Source organism: Nelumbo lutea, chromosome 2 (assembly GCF_056320005.1).
Source record: "Nelumbo lutea isolate HS-2025 chromosome 2, American lotus-T2T, whole genome shotgun sequence".
Classification (NCBI taxonomy): Eukaryota; Viridiplantae; Streptophyta; class Magnoliopsida; order Proteales; family Nelumbonaceae; genus Nelumbo; species Nelumbo lutea.
Genome location: NC_142685.1, coordinates 27,484,224 through 27,504,047, shown reverse-complemented (window position 1 = coordinate 27,504,047; position 19,824 = coordinate 27,484,224). Strand labels below are relative to the sequence as shown.

General features: G+C 35.2%; 1 protein-coding gene and 1 long non-coding RNA gene across 15 annotated transcripts; one reads left to right on the top strand and one right to left on the bottom strand.

Annotated features, from left to right (window-relative positions):
- Positions 1-1,757: 1,757 nt before the first annotated feature.
- Positions 1,758-18,687, bottom strand: LOC148869422 (uncharacterized). 5 transcript variants are annotated; one of them, XM_088973076.1, is made up of 5 exons: positions 18,491-18,687; positions 18,210-18,348; positions 3,095-3,141; positions 2,630-2,697; positions 1,758-2,532 (listed from the first exon to the last, which is right to left on the bottom strand). In XM_088973076.1, exons 4-5 carry the CDS (start codon positions 2,669-2,671, stop codon positions 2,053-2,055), a joined length of 522 nt encoding a protein of 173 aa, XP_088829202.1. In that variant the 5' UTR covers positions 2,672-2,697; positions 3,095-3,141; positions 18,210-18,348; positions 18,491-18,687; the 3' UTR covers positions 1,758-2,052. The 5 variants fall into 5 exon arrangements, with proteins under 5 accessions (XP_088829202.1, XP_088829201.1, XP_088829200.1 ...); XM_088973075.1 differs by lacking the exons at positions 18,210-18,348; positions 18,491-18,687 and adding an exon at positions 5,882-6,234; XM_088973074.1 differs by lacking the exons at positions 18,210-18,348; positions 18,491-18,687 and adding an exon at positions 5,584-5,905.
- Positions 7,255-10,987, top strand: LOC148869423 (uncharacterized). Of its 10 annotated transcripts, none has more exons than XR_016107249.1 (8): positions 7,255-7,661; positions 7,794-7,933; positions 8,788-8,824; positions 8,913-9,033; positions 9,363-9,518; positions 10,061-10,121; positions 10,449-10,553; positions 10,740-10,987. It is a non-coding gene; the product is annotated as an uncharacterized LOC148869423 (long non-coding RNA). The 10 variants fall into 10 exon arrangements; XR_016107245.1 differs by having other exon boundaries at positions 7,312-7,661; positions 8,728-8,824; XR_016107248.1 differs by lacking the exon at positions 10,449-10,553.
- Positions 18,688-19,824: the final 1,137 nt, after the last annotated feature.

The following is a 19,824-nucleotide window of genomic DNA, read 5'->3' as shown; positions in this document are numbered from 1 at the left end:
AGATTCTCATTCCCAAAAAAGGAGGAAGAAATGTCCATTTCCTTAAATGTGAGAATGCCATCCCATCAGGAATGAAAATTTGATTCCAATTCCAAGCTCCTATTTTGGCAAAGCAAACGAACCATTATTGTAGAGCAAAAATAATGAACTAGGCCCATTTGAGATGTTATGATTGAAATTTGATTTTTTTTTAAGGTCAGTCCGGAACTACTCCAGACGTATATAGAGTCAGTTTTGGGCTGATCTTAGGCCAATTTTTTACCATTTCAATTAATTCTAAGTCAATTTTATGCCGATTTTGGGCAATGGCATTCACATGTATTAGGAAATTTTATGGGCCTCACTATTCTCATTCAAATTTTATTTCAGTGTGTTTGTCGACATTAATTGAGCTTTTTCTTAGTGCCTGTTTGGCAAGTCTTTTTCAAAAGATATGTTGCAAGATCTGATGGTTAAAAGACCTAGTGAGCTTTTGCAAATAGATCTCACAAGACTAAAGACTGTTTGGTTGAAACATTTTTAAAGATCTCCGGAAAGACCATAGAAGTTGGAAGACGGTTTGGTAAAGTGATGAAAATTTGTTGTATATATGAATGTCTCATGTGTGGGGCCAAAAAACTATAACAATTAACACATGTGAGACCCACATATAGGTCTAAATGTGCATTTCATAGTTGTGGATCCCACATGCACTCACCATAAATGGCCCAGCATGTATTCTTCTAATGTGGGCCCACATATGCTTATCCTTCATTATGGAGTCCAAAACTATTTTCTCAATGTCGGCCCCACATAAATTTCAACATATATATAATATGTAATGTGGACCCCACAAACATTCCAACATATGCATAACAGTGTGGGCCCCACATGCAATTCCAACTATCCATCCCTCATTATGGAGTTCAAAACTATTTTTCAATGTGGGCCCCACATACATTTCAACATATGCTTAATGCATAATGTGGGCGCCACATGTAAGCCCACTTATGTATATCCTTCATTTTGAAGCTTATAAATAATTTTCATGATGGGCCCCACATACATTTCAACATATATATAACAGGTAATGTGGGGTTCACCAGTTAGACACAAATATTGATCCATATGGATTTTTGGGTATTGGACTTATACCTCACCAGTTGGACATTTATAAAACCATCTTCTATAATTTTTCTCGGTTTTTTCCATCCACAATTTCATGTCCACGCCCACATGGACACATTAGCCCCCTTTGATTTGTTGCTTTGACTAAATAACAAAACAATTGAACATCATATCACAATAAAATTGTTTTTGACCTAACAAATGATTTGTGAAATTTCCAACAAGCACATGATCACTAGTCGAGAACATATGTTCCATCTATTGCACCTACACAATTCTGCATATGAAAAAACTTGGTGATAGAATTTTTCATTGCATATAACATTTTTCAATCATTTTGACCTGATCAAAATGTCATTGTGGTAAGGTGTCTTGGAGAGATACATTTCATCTTTCTTCTCAAGTTCCTTCACAATGAGGACATTTGTCATCATTCGTTGTTCTTCATCATCTATGGTAGTAGCCAAAATTGCTTGCAATACTACCCTCTTGGTTGGATTATCAACCATTGTGAATCTAATACAACAATTACATATAAACATAAGGCTCTTTGTGTTTGATTAATTGCAAACGTACATTTCATAAATTAAGGACCAAATGTGCTACCATGTCCATTAGACCATCCAACAACATTCATTAAGCAATCCACAAAATCATAATACCATATAAATTGTATCTATTGAAACTATTGTTCAATCATACACGTGTGATTTAGTTTAAGAAGTAATAACAATTCTAAAAAAGTGTTCATCTAAAACATTAAAAGAAAAATGGTTCATGGATGAGAACATAATATTCATGAGTCTAACGATTAAGCACACCGAACACCCAATTCTTCCTAAGATTAGCAAGCATGTTCATGAACCACTCTCTTGCATCCAACTTCTCAAACACTTCATTAAGTTTTATATAGTCATTATGATCCAGTCCTTCGATAGAATTTAACTATGCTAAAACATTGGTCATAGAGAAATGGTTCTCCGGCTTTTGATTTATTCCATTAATTGCATCCACCAACTTCTCAAATCTCTTATATGTCGATACATTCTGTTGAGCAATTACATCAGAAAATTCAGATGGCCTCTTCCTACGAGCATTTTGCTTAGTGGTTGTAGATACATTCTGTTGAGCAATTACATCAGAAAATTCAGATGGCCTCTTCCTACGAGCATTTTGCTTAGTGGTTGTAGTAGAAATTTGATCACCATCAATATTGGTTGAATCAGCAATGCCAGGTGATGGTTGTTGAACTTCTTCTGGTGGTGGACCGTTGGAGACATGCCTGTCCTCTCGGGGTGGAGACTCTATGCCACGTGCCAAAGATGTAGAGAACCTTCCTGATGGTGTGGTACCCCCTAATATAATTCCAAGGCTGTTATACTCTGGACAACCCATAGTACGAAACCTTTTCGCCTTGGGGTTGGCCTAAAAAGATAAGGGACACCAATCAATATATACATTTTCATACATATAAAGTCCCAAATAATGAAGATCTCTAATAAATTCAAAGTTTAGCAAATACCAGTAAATAATTCTCCCATGTCTTTGGGGAGGCTACAACCATTTGCTTCTCTTCGTCTCAGCGAAATCCTGTTTGCCCAAATCTCAATTTCTTAAACTCTTTATATCTACTTTTTAGATCTAGTATTTTGTTACTGAAGGATTTAGTGTTGAACTTGAACTTCAACCCAACTTGTGCAAAAAAGCTTTGTCGAACCTCCTTCCAACCAATTAGTTTCAGACACCTAGAAACCATTCCCCCACTTTGTACTTGAACTACTAGTAAATCTATGAAAATATTTTTTTGCACAAGAGTCCAATTTGCATTAATAATGGGTGCATCATCAAATGTGGTATTGACTACACTATTTGTCATCTATATAATAATCAGATCATTAGTTACTATCGAAGTGCTAGAATCATTTTAAAATTGTGTTGAAAAAGAAAATAATACAAGTATGGAATTAATTGCAATGATCGGAGTTACCTGTGGTAGATGAACCCGAAAAATATGCAAATGGCCATACTATAAAGCTGCACAAAAAAATAAAACAATGTTTGATAGGTTCAGCAAATTTGCTGGTACAACCCCCGAGCAACAAAGTTCACCAACTAATAAAGATACATTAAAGAAATAGTAGATATATGTAAACAAGTCTTTTTAAATCACTTATACAGTCTTTTTAAATCACTTATACAACATGAAGCTTGTGATGAATCCAAACAATTTAATAGTAGAGAAGTATATGATATATGTAAATAGGTCTAGAAGTATATGATATATGTAAACAAGAGTTTTAGAGAAGTGGGGTCCCCTCTATCTATGCCTTGGGATTCTTATGGGTTGTGGCATCTCTGCAGCAAACTATCATCATTTTTAGACCGACATTTAGATAAATAGAGCCAATACACACTAACATCCAAAGTGAGGTCCCCTCTATCTATGCCTTGGGATTCTTATGGGTTGTGGCATCTCTGCAGCAAACTATCATCATTTTTAGACCGACATTTAGATAAATAGAGCCAATACACACTAACATCCAAAGTGAGGTCCCCTCTATCTATGCCTTGGGATTCTTATGAGTTGTTTTCTACGGTCCTTAACATCCAAAGAGAATAGGAATTAGATCAGTTATGCTTCTAGTTTTATTTCTTTATGCCCAAATAGTGCTGATTACAGCCACCATAATGGACTTCTACAGATTTTTTGCTAGCTTTAGACCTTGCAGCTCCCAACATTACAGACCTCCTGACACAGTCAAGATCCAGGCAGAAAAATAATGATTCCATATCTTAGACGAGATAGGACAGTGAAGAAAAAGATGATTACTATCCTCCAAATCTTGGCCACGAAGAACACAAAGCAAATCTTGAAACTGAAAACCTCTGTTTCAAGAAAGCATTTCAGTTATATCTAAAAATGTTTTTGAGTGATAACTGGGTTATCCTCTATCTTGTTCAAGGGCAACTTTAAAACTGAGTTCTCTAGTGATGGTACCTAAATAGATATTTATGCCACACCCTGAGGAATTATTATTAAGTCAAACACACTTATAGCCATAATAAAACGATAAAAGACACTGAGCATATGCATGTAAAGATTCAAAATTAAAGGTTTTAAGGTGGAACCAACAAGTTGAGATTTAATGTATCACTTGCGAAAATGATATATATACATAGGTGGGAGAGCATGACACCATATACATGTTTAAACTATGCAAATTTGTTTTACTTGTAATGAATTTCTTTCAACTCTGGTTTTCAGGGCTTGAGTTGTTACATGAATTCTACTTACATGTATATGGTTTTCATGACACCATATACATGAATCTTACTTAAAAAGAACCAACAAAGAATGTTAAGCATAAATAAAGCTCATGTCCTTTCTAGATAATATTCAACTTGATGGTGGAGTACTTATGATTTTCAAATTAAAAAAAGGTGACCATCCAGCAATTTCATGGTCACCATATTAAACAAACAATTTCTGGCCCATGAGATCTCCAAGATGGAGAATCCAGTCATAGGTCTCCTTCTGCAGATACAGAAAACTTCAATCTGGATTAAAGCCTAGATTTGGTTTCTAATTAAAGCCCAGGAAATCCCTCTCAACCAATGCCCCCCTTGGCTGATACAGAAGTTCTAATTAAAGCCCAAAAAATCCCTCTCAACCAATGCCCCCTTTGTTTCAAGAAAGCTGAAAACCCAATGCCCCCTTGGCTGATACAGAAAACTTCAATTTGGATTAAAGCCCAATTAGCTGATACAGAAAACTTCAACCTGCAATTGCATTGTTGGTTGCTGTCACAAGAGGAACTGTTTTAAAATTTCAACTACTGGATTAACTTTAAAACCTTCTTTGAGATTAGTGATTAGATCCCTCTTAACCATGTGATCCCAAAACAGGCCTAAGATGATGCTATCACTAACATAGGAAGCAGTAAAAGATTTGTAGATTTTAAGTGTTATTATCAATTTCCTCTTAGCCATGTCATCAAACATCTCTGAAGCAACAATTGACTTTCCAGCTTTCATATATGCAAAGGCCATACTAGTGTACACAACGCTAATAAATCTTCATACATCATATGCATTGATTTTGTTCTCATGATTTTTACATTCCTACAACTAATTTGTGGGGGGCTAGCTGGATCTACTACAACATTTTTTACAACTCCTTTTGATGTTGTGAAGACAAGATTACAAAAACAAGTGTGTAGTTTAAACTATGCAAATTTGTATCAACAAGTATCAGTGCATGGAAGTGTTCATATGAAAAAATGCATGCAAGCACAAGATTATCAACAAGTATCAGTGCATGGAAGTTGCATAAAACAGTTGTATCTAATACTGCCATTGTTGACATGGATAGTTTCATGATTCAATGATTTACAATAGGAAAGATGCAAGACCGGCCCTCTGCATCTGGTTCAAGGTTCAAAAATAAATGCTACAGAAGGGGTTCTAGAAATCCACCATCTATTTGTGCAAGGGGGGCAAGGAAATTGTACAACCCAGGAGATCCACCATCTCTTTGTAGCTTATCAGTCAAGGGGGCATTGGGTTCTAATTAAAGCCCAAGAAATCCACCATCTCTTTGTACAATGAAAAACCCTCATCAAAAGGGGTTTCAAACGAAGAAGGGAAATAACAGCAGCAAGAAGAAATTCCATATGAAGGACCAGAAGCAGCAGGCTGGCTTAAGGGTTTTCAGATGAAGAAGCAGTAAGAAGAGATTCCAGACGAAGGGAAATGGGGGTGGGGGGGGTTGTACCTGTTCACAAGTCTTCAAGCCTTCGATCGTAGCAAGTTACCTTCGATCTTATTTTGCCTTTAGGATTGGCGATCATGAGAGATTGGAAAAAAGTTTTAATGCCAGCTGGCAACCTTACACAACCCTCTTCTTTTAGTTGGGAATGGATAGTTTATATGATCTATAAAATAAATATTGATCTTACCTATTGACCTTAACCATTCTTCTTTCATGCCATACCATCATGTTCTGGTGCAAAATATCTTATAGTAAAAACTTGATTGATGGTCAAGCCCCCTGCTTGGTCAAGAGGAAGCCCATCCTTGTGGCCAACCCATATCAAAATCTTATATGTCCTTCCTTGCAGTAAATATGGACTATTATGATTGTGTTTGAAGCCGCAGACTATATTTAATTTGATAGAAAAATAAGAGAGAAACAGAAAATTGAGAGAAGGTCATAAGATAAGAACTTCAACTTTCTTTTTCTCTAAGATAAGAACTTCAACTTTCTTTTTCTCTATTATTTTCTGTCAACCTAAAACAGCCTTAGAGAACATAATAAACAAATTTACTCAATTAAATGCCTCCATCCGATTATTCATTTTCAGTTAAGCCAAATACAAGTAGTTTTGAGAGGAAACTATAGACTTTGGTCAAGAAATCCCTTTAAGCCCTAAATAATAATAATATTTCATAGAACAGTAATAATAACAAGGAAACCCTAAAGAGTACTGCTTCAGTAGAAAAAAAAAATATTACACCATGCTTATCAAAACAAAAAAATTAAACCTGAAATAAACCGTGATGAAATGATGGTAAGACCAAATAGAGGGAATAATTGAGCAAAGGTCACGATATGAAACAAGTATATCAGAGAACCAATTTAGGTTTATGTCAAGGATATCAACTATGAAAACTTTCTTTTGAGGTGATTGATAGTAATTTTTAAAGAAAAGAAGATAGATCTCCTAAAAGATTGTTCGAGGGTGTTAACTTTAACTCAACCTGAAGTAAAAGTCAAATTCATAAATTTCAACCCTAACCCAAGTATCAATCGGACTTTTTCGGATTGAGAAATTTAATTATTTTAGTTCAAATTTTAACTAAATAAATCCATCCACCCCTAATTATGGCCTGGCTCCAGGTTATCGAATTCAAGAATTACTAAGCGAGTCTCAACACAACCCGCTCGGTCATGTATCGGCCTGGCCCACAGACCTAAAACCCCAAGCCTAACACAACCCACACGATTGTGTCGGGCCTGGAACGGCCTGCATGCATTCGTGTCGGGATGTTCGTGTTGGGGCTGTGCCGGGCCGGTCAAAAGTCGAGCTGGGCTGTATCGGGCCACGGGCACGGCCCGATTTACAGCTATACTATGGAGCCCTGAGCGCATTTTGCTACCTTCTTCGCAAATATCAATGACCCATAAAAAACCGAAAAAGAATTGGACTTTTTTTCTCACTGTCTTGGGGTCTCCTTTTTTCCTACTCTCCATTTCCCGTCTTTCTCTGTTTCCCTCTCTGAAACCCTAGCATGAGCCAACATGAATAAGCCCTCCACCTCTTTCTGTTTTCCTCTTGCTGCGATTACTAGGTGAGAGTGGCCATGGAACTGATGGAGGAGAATCTCATTTATTGAGATTGAAGACTTGGATGGCTGATTAGGGGAATCCATTTCCTGATATTGAAGAAATATTGGATGAGCTCAGGGTCTGCCATTTTTCGCGCCAAGAGCTTCCCGTTAGAATGGCAAGTGGAGAATTGTGTCCAGACGCTCCATAGTCCTCTGCGACAGTGGTATAGTTTTTTTGTCAATTATCTAAAATTTTTATGGGGGATTTTGGTGGTCTTTTCGTTTATGGTGTAAAAATTATGGAGAGGAGATTTGGGAGATGATGGGGCGGTTTGTGTTCTGATACGAGTTTTCAGGAACTTCTTTCCCCCTGGTAGATATTGCAAGTGTTTGTAGAGGTTTCAAGGGATTTAGATGCAACGAGTACTTCATCTAGTAAATACTTGGACAAGCATCTATTTCCTTGTGCATGTGAAGTTTCGGAACATCTACAGGGGTATGATGAGAGAAGATAATATATGTCTGTTTTTTTACATAATTTGATAACCATTCATTGTTCTAGTTCTACTATGTGCATGGAATGCTATATCTCTTATTGGAGTTTCATGGTTTTCATTTTTGTTTCTTATTACTTCTCTTGGAATTAATTTTCTATTATGACTTATATGGAGCAACCTTCTGAAAGATTTCTCTAGCTAGATCAGTTTCCTCTTGGACTGTTCTCAGTCAATTAATTGATAAGGAAACTATTGCTTCACTTAGATTGGTGATGGTTTTATTTCTCTAGTGCACTTGTGTAATCTGAAAGACTCTTCTAAATTATTTGTTTGAAATTAGAGATGCAGAGTTCCAGATGGAGTGTGGGTTTTTAGCGTTTCTGTAATTCTGGAAAACTGTGGCTCATCCAAGAACAGAATCAGATTACCTATTTTCAATGTTGTGATGCAACAATTACCACTTAAGAAAATTAAACTTCAATCTTTAAGCAGTGATATGATTTATTGTGACAGAATAAAAGACTTCAAGTCCTTCAGTTTGATTGAAAGCTTTTCAATGATTGTCTTGTTAAAATGAACTTACGAATTACTCAAGAAGTGAACAACTTTAAAAAGTCCATTTCTATAATGAAATTTCCTGTACTATGATAGAGCTTCATTACTTATGATATGGAATTCTCTATTATTTACTTGTCTTTAGAAGAAAATTTTTTTTCTTGGATATTTTCATTTTTCAATCCTTTAATGTGGCTTAGCTTGTTTCCCATGTAATATACTTTGCATTTTTTGGTAGTTTATATTTGTGGTTTTTACTGAATACAATATTCTGCTTATCCGGTACTGGCTCTCTGAGGGTTGGAGCTGAGTTTCTGGCAAAACATTACCACCAAGTAAATAGCTAATCCTTTTTAGTTTGTTGCCTTTGTAAGATGATGATTTGAAGGATACTTTTGATTTCACCATCCACCTTGCTTGCAGCATTCAGTATACATTCCACAACCAACATGGGGAAACCATCCCGAAGTGTTCACTATGGTGGGGTTGTCTCCGAAGTATTATTGCTATTATGACCCAGAAACACGTGGACTGAACTTCCAAGGTTTGGATTCTTCTTTGTTTGTCTGTGTTTGATTAGCCATAATGGTATCTTAGCAGTTGGCATGGAATATTTATTCGTTTAGTTGAATAATATATCCATTTCTTTGAAAATTATTATTAAACAAAACATCTTATAGTTTTATATGCAATGTAGTCTCATCTTCTTATCAACTATTGCCTATTTGTTATTTCTAGATTCATTTTGTATTTGTTAGTTTTTTCATAATTTTCTTTTTCACTATGTGGCATTTTTTCTGGAGTCCGGTGGTTCCATCTGAACTTCTATGGAACTAATTTCATGTGCTGATATGTCTAAGTATATGGGAACAGGCCTGCTTGAGGACCTCAGTTCTGCCCCATCAGGAGCAATAGTGCTTCTTCATGCATGCCTCAACTGGTGTTGATCCTACCGTTGAACAGTGGGAGCAGATTAGAGAGTTGATAAGATCAAAGGGGTTGTTTCCTTTCTTTGAGAGCGCATATCAGGTAAATGTGATTGCACCAAAGTACAAAGATTTTTCCCCCAATAATGATGCAATTTGTTGCAAGAAAAAAGTAAGTGAAGGCAAAGGAGGATTGTCATTGGAGGCAAAGGCCCCAATAAGGCACAAGCACAAAAGTCTTCCAGAATTAAGGCTTTGCTTGGTTAAGCTTTTGCCTTTGGGCTGTAGGAAACAAAAATAAGTCAAAAACATTTTTAAAATTGCTTTTAAAAGTGAAGGCCAAGTTGCTTTTAAAACACAATAATCCAATGCTAAAACACTTTTAAGTCCCAAAACACAAAGCTTTGGGCTCAGGCTTTGAAAGCACAAATCTTGAAGCTTATCCAAATGCAACCTAAACTAATGCAGATATGTTGCCACTAGCCCACTTTAACTAGCACATGATTTGTTAAACAAAAGAAATCATCATGCTGATCCAACCATCAGCAAAGTGCTACTTTTCTGTACGTTTTCTATACAAATGTCTTCATCTTCTGTAATCATCTTCAAGGATTTTCTTTTACGATTAATATTTTTTCTATGCAGATTTCTTGATATTTCCATTCCAAGCTAAAGGCAGACCTGTCAACTACATACATAAAGATTGGTAACCTTTCCATGGAAACATCCTTTAGTCATTCATGAAATTCTTGTAATAAAGATTATAAGGCTGTCAGTATAATAAAGATTATAAATATTCTATCAAGAAAATCTGCACTAAAATTGCTGTGAATTTTGATCAGGAAATTCTTGTAATATTCATTATGGATCTGGATCAATTTCTGGCTTCTTTAGTCTAGATAACATTCAAGTTGGGAATCTTGTTATTGAGGATCAAGTGGATTCTTTTTTCAGTCTTAACTTCAAATATGTCCCCTGTAATTTGGCTGTATTGAGTGGTCGTGGTCATGGACTCATGGATGTATTGCAACAGCATTTCAGGTTTTCATAGAGGCCACACGAGAAGGAAGTCTCTTTCTTACTAGCAAAGTTTGATGGCATACTTGGTCTTGGGTTTCAAGAAATTTCTGTTGGCAATGTTGTGCCCTTCTTTGAAGACATTTTTTTACATGATTAGAATTTCAAAATTTATCTTGCATTAAACAAAATACTAGTAGATTTTGTTACCTATCTTTCTTCACATTTTTTTCATTGTATATTGCATATTTAATTAGATCATCAAAGTAATCATTGTTCTAATTTTTTTTTTTGTTTGTCTTTGTAGGTTAAAGATGCAACGAATGACTCTTAAAGCGTAGTTGAAGACAATGGATAATTCTTTTATATTTAAAATTTCTCTATTTTTTTTGAAAGTCATGTGGACTTTAAATATGTATTGAGGGAAATTTGACATTTGTAATACACTTAAACAATGGGTATATTTTTTTGGTAGAACAATGGATGTATTTAAATTATGTGGCATGTATTGAATTATTATAATAATATAAGTATTTGCTATAAGTTATTTTATAATTTTCATGTGATGTATGAATAAAATAGGTGTTGCTTTAAGGTGGCATTCCTAATTGTCATTATTTTAGTATTTTATTTGGAATATAGTCATAGTTTTTTTCCATAGATTGAAACAATTAGTTATGGTTTTCTTGGAAATTCTGGGCATGTATTGCATTTTTTAGCCACGGTTTGTCAAAAACCGTAGCTATAGGTTAGAGTATTTAACTTCCATTTTAGCAAAAAAATCGTGGTTATAGGTTAGTACATTTAGCTATGGTTTTGTAGCAAACCGTAGCTATAAATAGAAGAATTATAACTACGGTTTTGTAAAAATCTGTGATTATAGATTTGGATATATAACTATGGACAATATAAAAATCATAGTTATATGCATCTTTTAGTTACGGTTCAATCCGTGGTTAAAGGTTTTATATGGTATGCGTTTTCCCTTTACTTGTGGATAGATACCGTAGCTATAGATGGGTTATAACTACGGATTAGTTGAATCGTAGTCGTAGGTTATAGCCACATGAACATAGGCTACAATTTTTTGTCCGTAACTAAACCGTAGCTATAGGTTTATAGCTATGGTTTTGTTGACCTTTAGCCACGGTTTTGTTCGTAGCTAAATGTCATACTTCTTGTAGAGAGAGATATATATATATATATTTGGCGACAGTGATGGGGACGGGCGGATATGGTGGAGTAGGAGTTCAAACAGAGAGGAAGAGGGTTACCTAGGTTAGCGATTTTTGTTAAGGTTTGAAGAGAGACGATGAGGTGAGAGAGAGAGGGGAGCTGTGACAATGGTGGAGTTGCCGGTGGCAAGTCTATGACAATGATGGGGCGAAGAAAAAAAAAAGGAGTTAGGGTTTTTGTTTTCTTGGAGGAGAGAATATGAGAGAGAGAGATAATGGGCGGGGCAACGAAGTGGCCGGTGCTCGATGGTAACAAATCAGCAAACAAAAATGGTGGTCGATGGAGCGGTGTCGACGGTTGTAGACACTGAAGATAAGAGAGAGATTAATTCGGTTATTAATTAAAAGTTAAAATTAAAACTTAAAAATTAAAAGTAGAACTCTTTAGTCTTTATTATCTTTTTATAAAATAAATACTTTTATTAAATATTTATATATTTATAATTTAATGCCTAAAAACATTTGATATTTTATTTTTATTATATAGTATATATAATTATATATTATATTATATTAATACATTTTACAGTTCGGTTTGGTTTATAAAATTTAATAAACTAAACCAAAACCATAAACTGCATTTTTCAAAACTAAGAAATTGAACCAAACCACAAATTCGGTTTGGTTTGGTTTGGTTTTATGGTTTGAATTGTATAATGAACACCCTTAGCAGGTTGGATTTAGAATCCACATCTAATTTGTTATTATTTCTTGTTATATATAAGCAATAAATAACTAAAATAATATGAAAGAACAACAAAATTTCCAATTATTTGATTAAGACATGTAAAAACTACATAAACTATCAATTATCCATCACATAAAATTCAAAATATTATTAATTTCAACACCTAATACATAAAGTTCATATACTTTCCAACAATATTTGGGTTGGGGAGGATCGAGCTTAGCCTAATACTATACCCTACCCATGCTTAGACGGGTTTTAGAATTCCAAAACATGTCCCGACCTAATATCTGTCCTTTAAGAAAGAAAACCGTCTCAACAAGGTGGGTACCCACTAGGTACGGTAGAAAGTGCCATCCCTACTGATACATGCTGATACATTGCGAAGTTTTGATCATTGGTTTGAACCAAACAAGCATTGGGAATGGCAATTCCGATTCTGATTCTAGGGAATTTTGGTTCTGATTCCAATTTCGATATTGACTGTTAATTTCATATATAATATTAGTAATTTAATTGGATTTTTAATTAATAAAAATTACTATAAATTATTATTATTATTATTAAATTTGAATTAATTTTACAATTTTATAATTTTTAAACATGACTTAAATGGACTAAAATTATAAATGTTAAAATTTTATTAGTAGTAACAATAATTATGCTACCTAATTAAGTTAGGATCGCTTAACCGAATAAACATAATTAAATAGGTAATTTAATGCACAAACTTGTTAAAAAATTTGCACTTACAACAGTTTTATTACTTATGGATTGATTGGCATGAAACTAATGGACCATATGGTTCAACGATGACACCATATGACCGTGTCATAGATAACCTCAAATAAAGGTTATGATCATAGATAAGGAGCGTTAACACCTTAAGTACAGGACTTAGAATTAAAAATCCCTTATGAAGTTAAATTGCAATGGATTGGAAATATTTTTTAATGGGCATTTTATTTTAAATAATAGAGACAATTTAAAAAGGGAACCCATGTTTTAGTGAAATTACTAAAAAAATAAATGTTATAATGGTACGGGATCTATTAGTTAGATTTGTTTCCTTTAAATGTTATAATGGTACGGGAAATTTTCCCATACGTATCCTGTACTTTACGTCGAGCATCAATTTAGTATCCGTACTTTAAATTGTGATAATTTATTACTCAAACTTTTAATTTACGATAATTTAGTACCCGATGTTAAATACCCCCAGCTCTTCTTCTTCCTCCCGCCTAGTCCTCGGTGTTTGCGCTCCAGAAGTTCATCCACCAAACATATGGCTTTATTCTTGAAACCTGACGGAAGCCACCATTGTCAAGAGTCAAGACCCTGAATCTGTTTGTTCATATTTCTCTCAAACAATAACAGAGTAACCAATGGTACCCATGAGGATTAAGGCATATGGCAACAAGTTCGAATTTCTCTTTCGTAACAACGTGAAGAACTTCTGTTCTCTGATTTTCATTGCATACTTCTATAAGCTTCTGAACAAGGTAATTCCCAAAAGGGCCCACCATTAACTGGCTCACATGGTCCTTCACCTCCGAGAAGATCATCTCTATCTCCTCTTCGCTTTCCTCCTCGAATTTCTTCTGCAAGAAACGACACCCATTTTGATCCTTGGCCACCTCCATTATCCATCCCCTTAATTCTTCCAAAGACGAGTACTCATGATGAAGATGGCGACTACATGGCAGGGCCCTCACCATATTCGAATTCTCCAGCTCTAACGTCGGACCATCTATTTTTTCTGTTCTGCAATGCCTCCGCTTCGTGGACTCTCGTGTAGATGGCGTCCTCCGCTGAAAGCAGGATTGATTCCTAGAATGGCGATTACAACAAGGTCCCCCATATCCATTTTGAGATGCCACTACGTCTAATCCTTCTCTACGGTTCAAGAACTTCATATGTGGATTGTTGCTGAAAACGGTTGGGGAGAAACAATTCAAAGTGTCAGGAAGAGTAGGATTACGGTCATGGTTCCGCATAAACGCAGCGATCTGGCCTAAGGCGGCGTCTTGTAGCCTTAATTGCTGCAACTCGATCGCGGCTTGTTGCATCTGACGAAAAGAGAAAGACAGTAAGCCTTCGTTCGTAGAAGTTCGATTGCTAACGGATTGATTTCCTAGCATCGGTGCACCGTCGTAAGCGGGGTGCGCCAATGGAAGGAACGAAGACTGGAGAGAAGGGTTTCTGGAGAGATTTAGACGGGCAAATGCTGATTCGAGAGACAACGGTTGGGGGAGGGGTTCAAGTAAAGCATCTCGAATGGATGATGAGTTGTTGAGATACTGATGAAGGAGACGGTCATAGTTTTCCGACGAAGTTTGAGACATGGTGATCGAAATTTCGCCCAACAAATTAGACTTCTCCTTCTGAAAAGATCTATACGAAAGAAAAGGGTTTACAGAGGTTTTGGAGTGTTTTGGCCAATTAAGAGGTGCCTCTGCGCGTTCCCTTCATAAGCCAAGAAGGCGGCATTGGATGGACTCGAGGATGTGCTCCTAGAACCACCGCGAAGAGCTCATGTGGAGTCGAACAAGTACTTGAAGAGGACCAAATTCCTGCCGTACTTAACAGGGGACTCGTTCGAAGGGTACCCACGTCGCGTCTTCATCGATGTTGGCTTGTCGGAGGGAAACGGTGGCAGCCCTGGTTGGTTTGTGAGGAATTTCCCAACAAGGAATCGGGATTTCGAAATTTACAAGATAGAGACAGTGTCCACGGATGAACTGTCAATTGACTTGGAGATGTCAGACTGATAGAAGCAGAAGTGGTAGAGGAGTTGGTGAAGAATAAAGCCATATGTTTGATGGATAAACTGTTCTTAGAGTACAAACACCGGAGACTAGGCGGAAGGAAGAGAAGAACTGGGGGTATTTAGGACTTTTTCATCTTTTCACTGACAAAAATTTAAGTTGGGTACTAGATTGTCACCATTTAAAAACTATCAGGAATTTTCCCTATTTATAATTAACTTTTCGTTTGTAAATTTTGTTCCCTTCGAATGGGGAGGAAAATGGCAGGATGAGGTGGCATCTATTTACATAAATGACTTTTATGGTTCAATAATGAATATTTCAATATTAAATGTATTGATTACAGTCTTTTGTCAAAGTACACATTTATTCCCACGAAATTTAATGATTAAAGGATAATTTATGTGCAATGAAAATTTCAGAAAATTACAATATTAAATGTCTTAATTATAGTATTTTCACAAAGTACACGTTTGAATTGAATAATAAAATTCAATCTATTTAGTCATTGATTTGAATTTAAATACATCCTTGATTTGATCCGATAAGATCAAATCCCATCCATTATATATCTATACTACTATTAAAAGTGTGAATGATAGTGTAATTTTTATTTGAATAACTTATTTTACTTTTTTAACTTATTCAAATCCCTCTCATTAAGTATTATATTTAGGGCAATCTCTCATTAACATTCATTAAATCATATTTTTTTACTAGAATACCCTTGTTTTTTAATTTGGTCCCTGTCTAATTGCAAGGTACAAAATGCAATTTGAACAATTACATTTTTCCTCATTCAATTCTCTTTCATTAATTATTATATTTAGGGTATTAAATCTCATTCTTTCATGGAGTCCTATATCAGTTAACAATATTAAAGAAAAAGAAGTATACAAAAGAATAATTGTTTTTACTAATGATATAAATAAAATACAAACTTAAAATCAACCCAAAAATGGTATTGTTTTCCTATTTGGTGGCCAGCCAACAATTTAACCTTTTGGGTGAAAATGTGTCAACTATTGATGTCATTGTTAAATAACAATTCAAATTTAAAAAGATGAAAATACACAATGTATAAAAAATACAAAAAAATCATAAAAAACATTTGGGCACATCTTTAATAACGTATATCCTATATTAAACAAAAAAATGTATGAAAAATAAGAAAATTTTTTATAGATATAGAAATAAAAAAAATAATAAAAAATTTTAGAAACCTGTCATTCACTATCCGAATCTAGCTCTTATTACCTGATTGAATTTGGATTCAAATGATATCAGATTTGACTCATTTGCAGCCCTAGAGTTGACTAAAATTATCCAAGAGAAGGTTGCATAGTGCTTGTTGTCCGCTGATCGATGATATTGTTTTAATTGATGAAACTAATGAAAGATTAAATGCAAAATTAACTATATGTACACTATCCTAGAAACAATTGTTTTAAAATAAGTAGGACTAAAAGCAAAATATATGATATACAATTTTAATAATAATAGGAGGAAATGATGATACACTTAGGAATGGGGATCAAGATTGAGATATGACAAGATGTTGTCCATAGAATTAGAGTGCGATGGTGTTAAAATGGAGGGATTCATCCAAAGTCCTATGTTTTTGATGAATACCACTTGGATTGAATGAAAAAGTTTTATAAAATAGTTACAAGGCCAATTATGGTGTGTGGAGCAGAATGTTGGACAGTCAAGAAACAATATATCTAAAAAATAGTGTGGCAAATATGTACATGATGAAATGGATGAGTGAAAAAACTAGAAAGGATAGGGTCAAAATGAAGTTATTTGAATGAATGCATAGGGGTAGCTCTAATAGGTGATGAAACCAGAGAAAGTAGATGGTTTGGTCACATGCATAAAAGACCACCAATAGCACTAGTAAGTGGAAATGATTTATTGCAAATTGAAGGGGCTAAAAGGGCTAGGGTAGACCAAAAAGGACATAGATTGAGTTGGTGTTTGGCACCAGAGCCATTATCTAAGAAAATGGTGTTGTATCTGTTGCACCATTTTTTGATTATGGTCTGTTTGGTTGCCAAGAAAGGATGGGATGGGATGAATTTTTTTTTCTCAATCCTATCACTTGTGTTTGGTTGTTGAGACCAGTTATCTTGCCAAACTTGTTTCCCAGTGTTTGATTGTTGGGAAAATTTACAAGATTGTTAGATCCATCCTGGTTTAACAAATTCATGCATTCTCCAAGCCCATATCACAAGATGAACAAGCCAACTAAATAAGGAAAAAAACTGTGTCATATTTCAAAGTGAACCAACAAACTACCATCCTTTTTTATTTATACAAAAGAGGAGATAAGTGTTACATTATCAATTAAGTACTCAAAAATAGTTTATTTCAAAGTGAACCAACAAACTACCATCATTTTTTGTTCATACAAAAATAATTTTTATGGTTCTTAGGTATAGGGATCAACAAACTACCAACATTGCATTCGTTGTTCAAAGTGAACCAATTCATAGTCTTCCTAGCCTAACCTCCTAGAACCTATGCATACATTAACCGGTTAAGCTATGTTAAAGCTAGGCTGGGTATGATGGAAGAACGTTTCTTACAATAAATGCAATGTTGCAAGATTCAACTGAAAAGCATCACAAGCATCAATGACATATGGTTGAACCGTTGAAGCATATTTATCTTGTAAATACAAGGAAAACTTACTTTTGAATTGTGCTTTATTTTTCAATTCATTCAGGCAATCTTTCTGTTTTTTTTTTTCCCGTTCATTTCTAAGTTCTGTTTCCTTACTAGAAATACTGCTTACTCTAATTCATTTTTCTATAACATTATCTTTCTTTCAGATATTGCAATTCAGAACATTATTTTGGAATCTGATCTCATATAGATGTGTTTCACTCACTATGTAATCAAAAGGCAAATATCAAATCCTATAAAAAACGTTTGAGTACAATCACATAGAGCATTAACAGAGTAAGTTGCACAGTTTACCGATGGAGCATTAACAGAGTAAGTTGCATAGTTTACCAATGGAGCATTAACGGAGTAAGAGTCAAGAAAAAATAAAATAAAACTGCTGTAACAGAGATTACCTGAGATCATTTGGCTTGGCGGAAGGGATGAAGCAAACCTGGAAAGGCGGAAGCCAGATCTGGACGAGGCAAACACCGAAAGCCAAATCTGGAGCTCCAACGTTCAAATGAACACCTTGAACGACAGTTCAGATGTTTTCTGACAATGGAAGTTGGTTTGGACGAACAGAGATAGAGGTAGAGGATGATCAGATTTGAATGGGAACTCATTCAATGAAAAGGAGACAAAAATGGTATAAAAGTGAACCGAAATCGCAAGAGGATTGCAAATCTGAACTTACCAGCGAAAAAAATCGCCAGAGATGGCACCAGCAAGAAGACTGGTGAACGGCGTGTGAAAGAAAGACGACGCTCGGAATGGTGCTCTCAACACAATTTTCTCACTTGCTTCCTTTCTTAGTGGCGTTGCACCATTTTGGTGTGACTTTGCATAAAGGCTTTTGGGAACTTGCGTCTCAAAACTTTCTCATCCCATCCCAGTTTTTTCTTCAAAACAAACACATCACAAAAAGAGTATTCCTTAAAGATGCTTCCCATCCCATCTCTTTTTCAACAACCAAATGGACTGTTATTGTTTGACATCGATGCTGCCACATAGGATATTTTCTAGGGAAAGGCACCAGTTTTATTTGGTATCAATGCTCTATAACTGTTTTCAGCATTGGTCCACATATATCCAATGGTTTACATGATGCCATGTCATGGTACAGTTGACATGAATGTTTTATTTGGTATCAATGTTCTATAACTGTTCTCGAGCCACATTTTCCCGAATTCCAATACATGACTGTTTTCTAGAACAATGGTTCTAAACAAAGGCTGCATTTCTTGGCACACCATTTTTTTGATGTGACAGACATGAATCCATTTTTTGAAGCAACAGGGTTCATGTTGCCAACCCCATATAGTTGGGGTAAGACTTGGAGGAGGATGATGAATTATGGTACAACCCTGACTGCCAATAAAAATAAAGTTTTCAACTCTTTCATACAAACTTCCTCATGATTCTGCTAGAAGCCTCCCCAAACTCACATAAGACAAATATAAGATAATGTAAACCACTTGATCTTCTAATCATTAGTACCGAGTTTTATAAAGTCCCATCCATTACAATGCACATGGGCTTGACATACATGACTATCTCCAAGAAGGAAATGTCCTTGGAGTTTAAATATGAATTTATTGCACAGACAATTTTCTTACATGTATGGAATTGAAAATTCTTTGTCCTGGTGGCAATATTGCTTTTGGATCAAACATGGTTTTCCTTGCTTCAAAAGTGTTCTGTTTGGGCCCAAAATGATTGATCCAATCTGCCTTGGTCATATAGTAAGGGAGATATTGTTTAATCTTGATTCCAGCCTTGTCACAAAATTTTAATATATCTCTATTTTGTTCCTCAAAAACCTCCGAATCATTTATGCCACCCCTTTATGGGAATCCCATTCTGTAGGGAGTAGGGGGAGCTTGGAATGGCCATTGCCCCAAGAATGGGAGTCGGCATCCTATTTCACCATATGGGCGTTAGCACCTTAAATATATGATTTAATGAGAGGGATTTGAATGATGTGAAAAATAATAGTTCAAATTACATGTTTTGTCCTCACAATTAAAA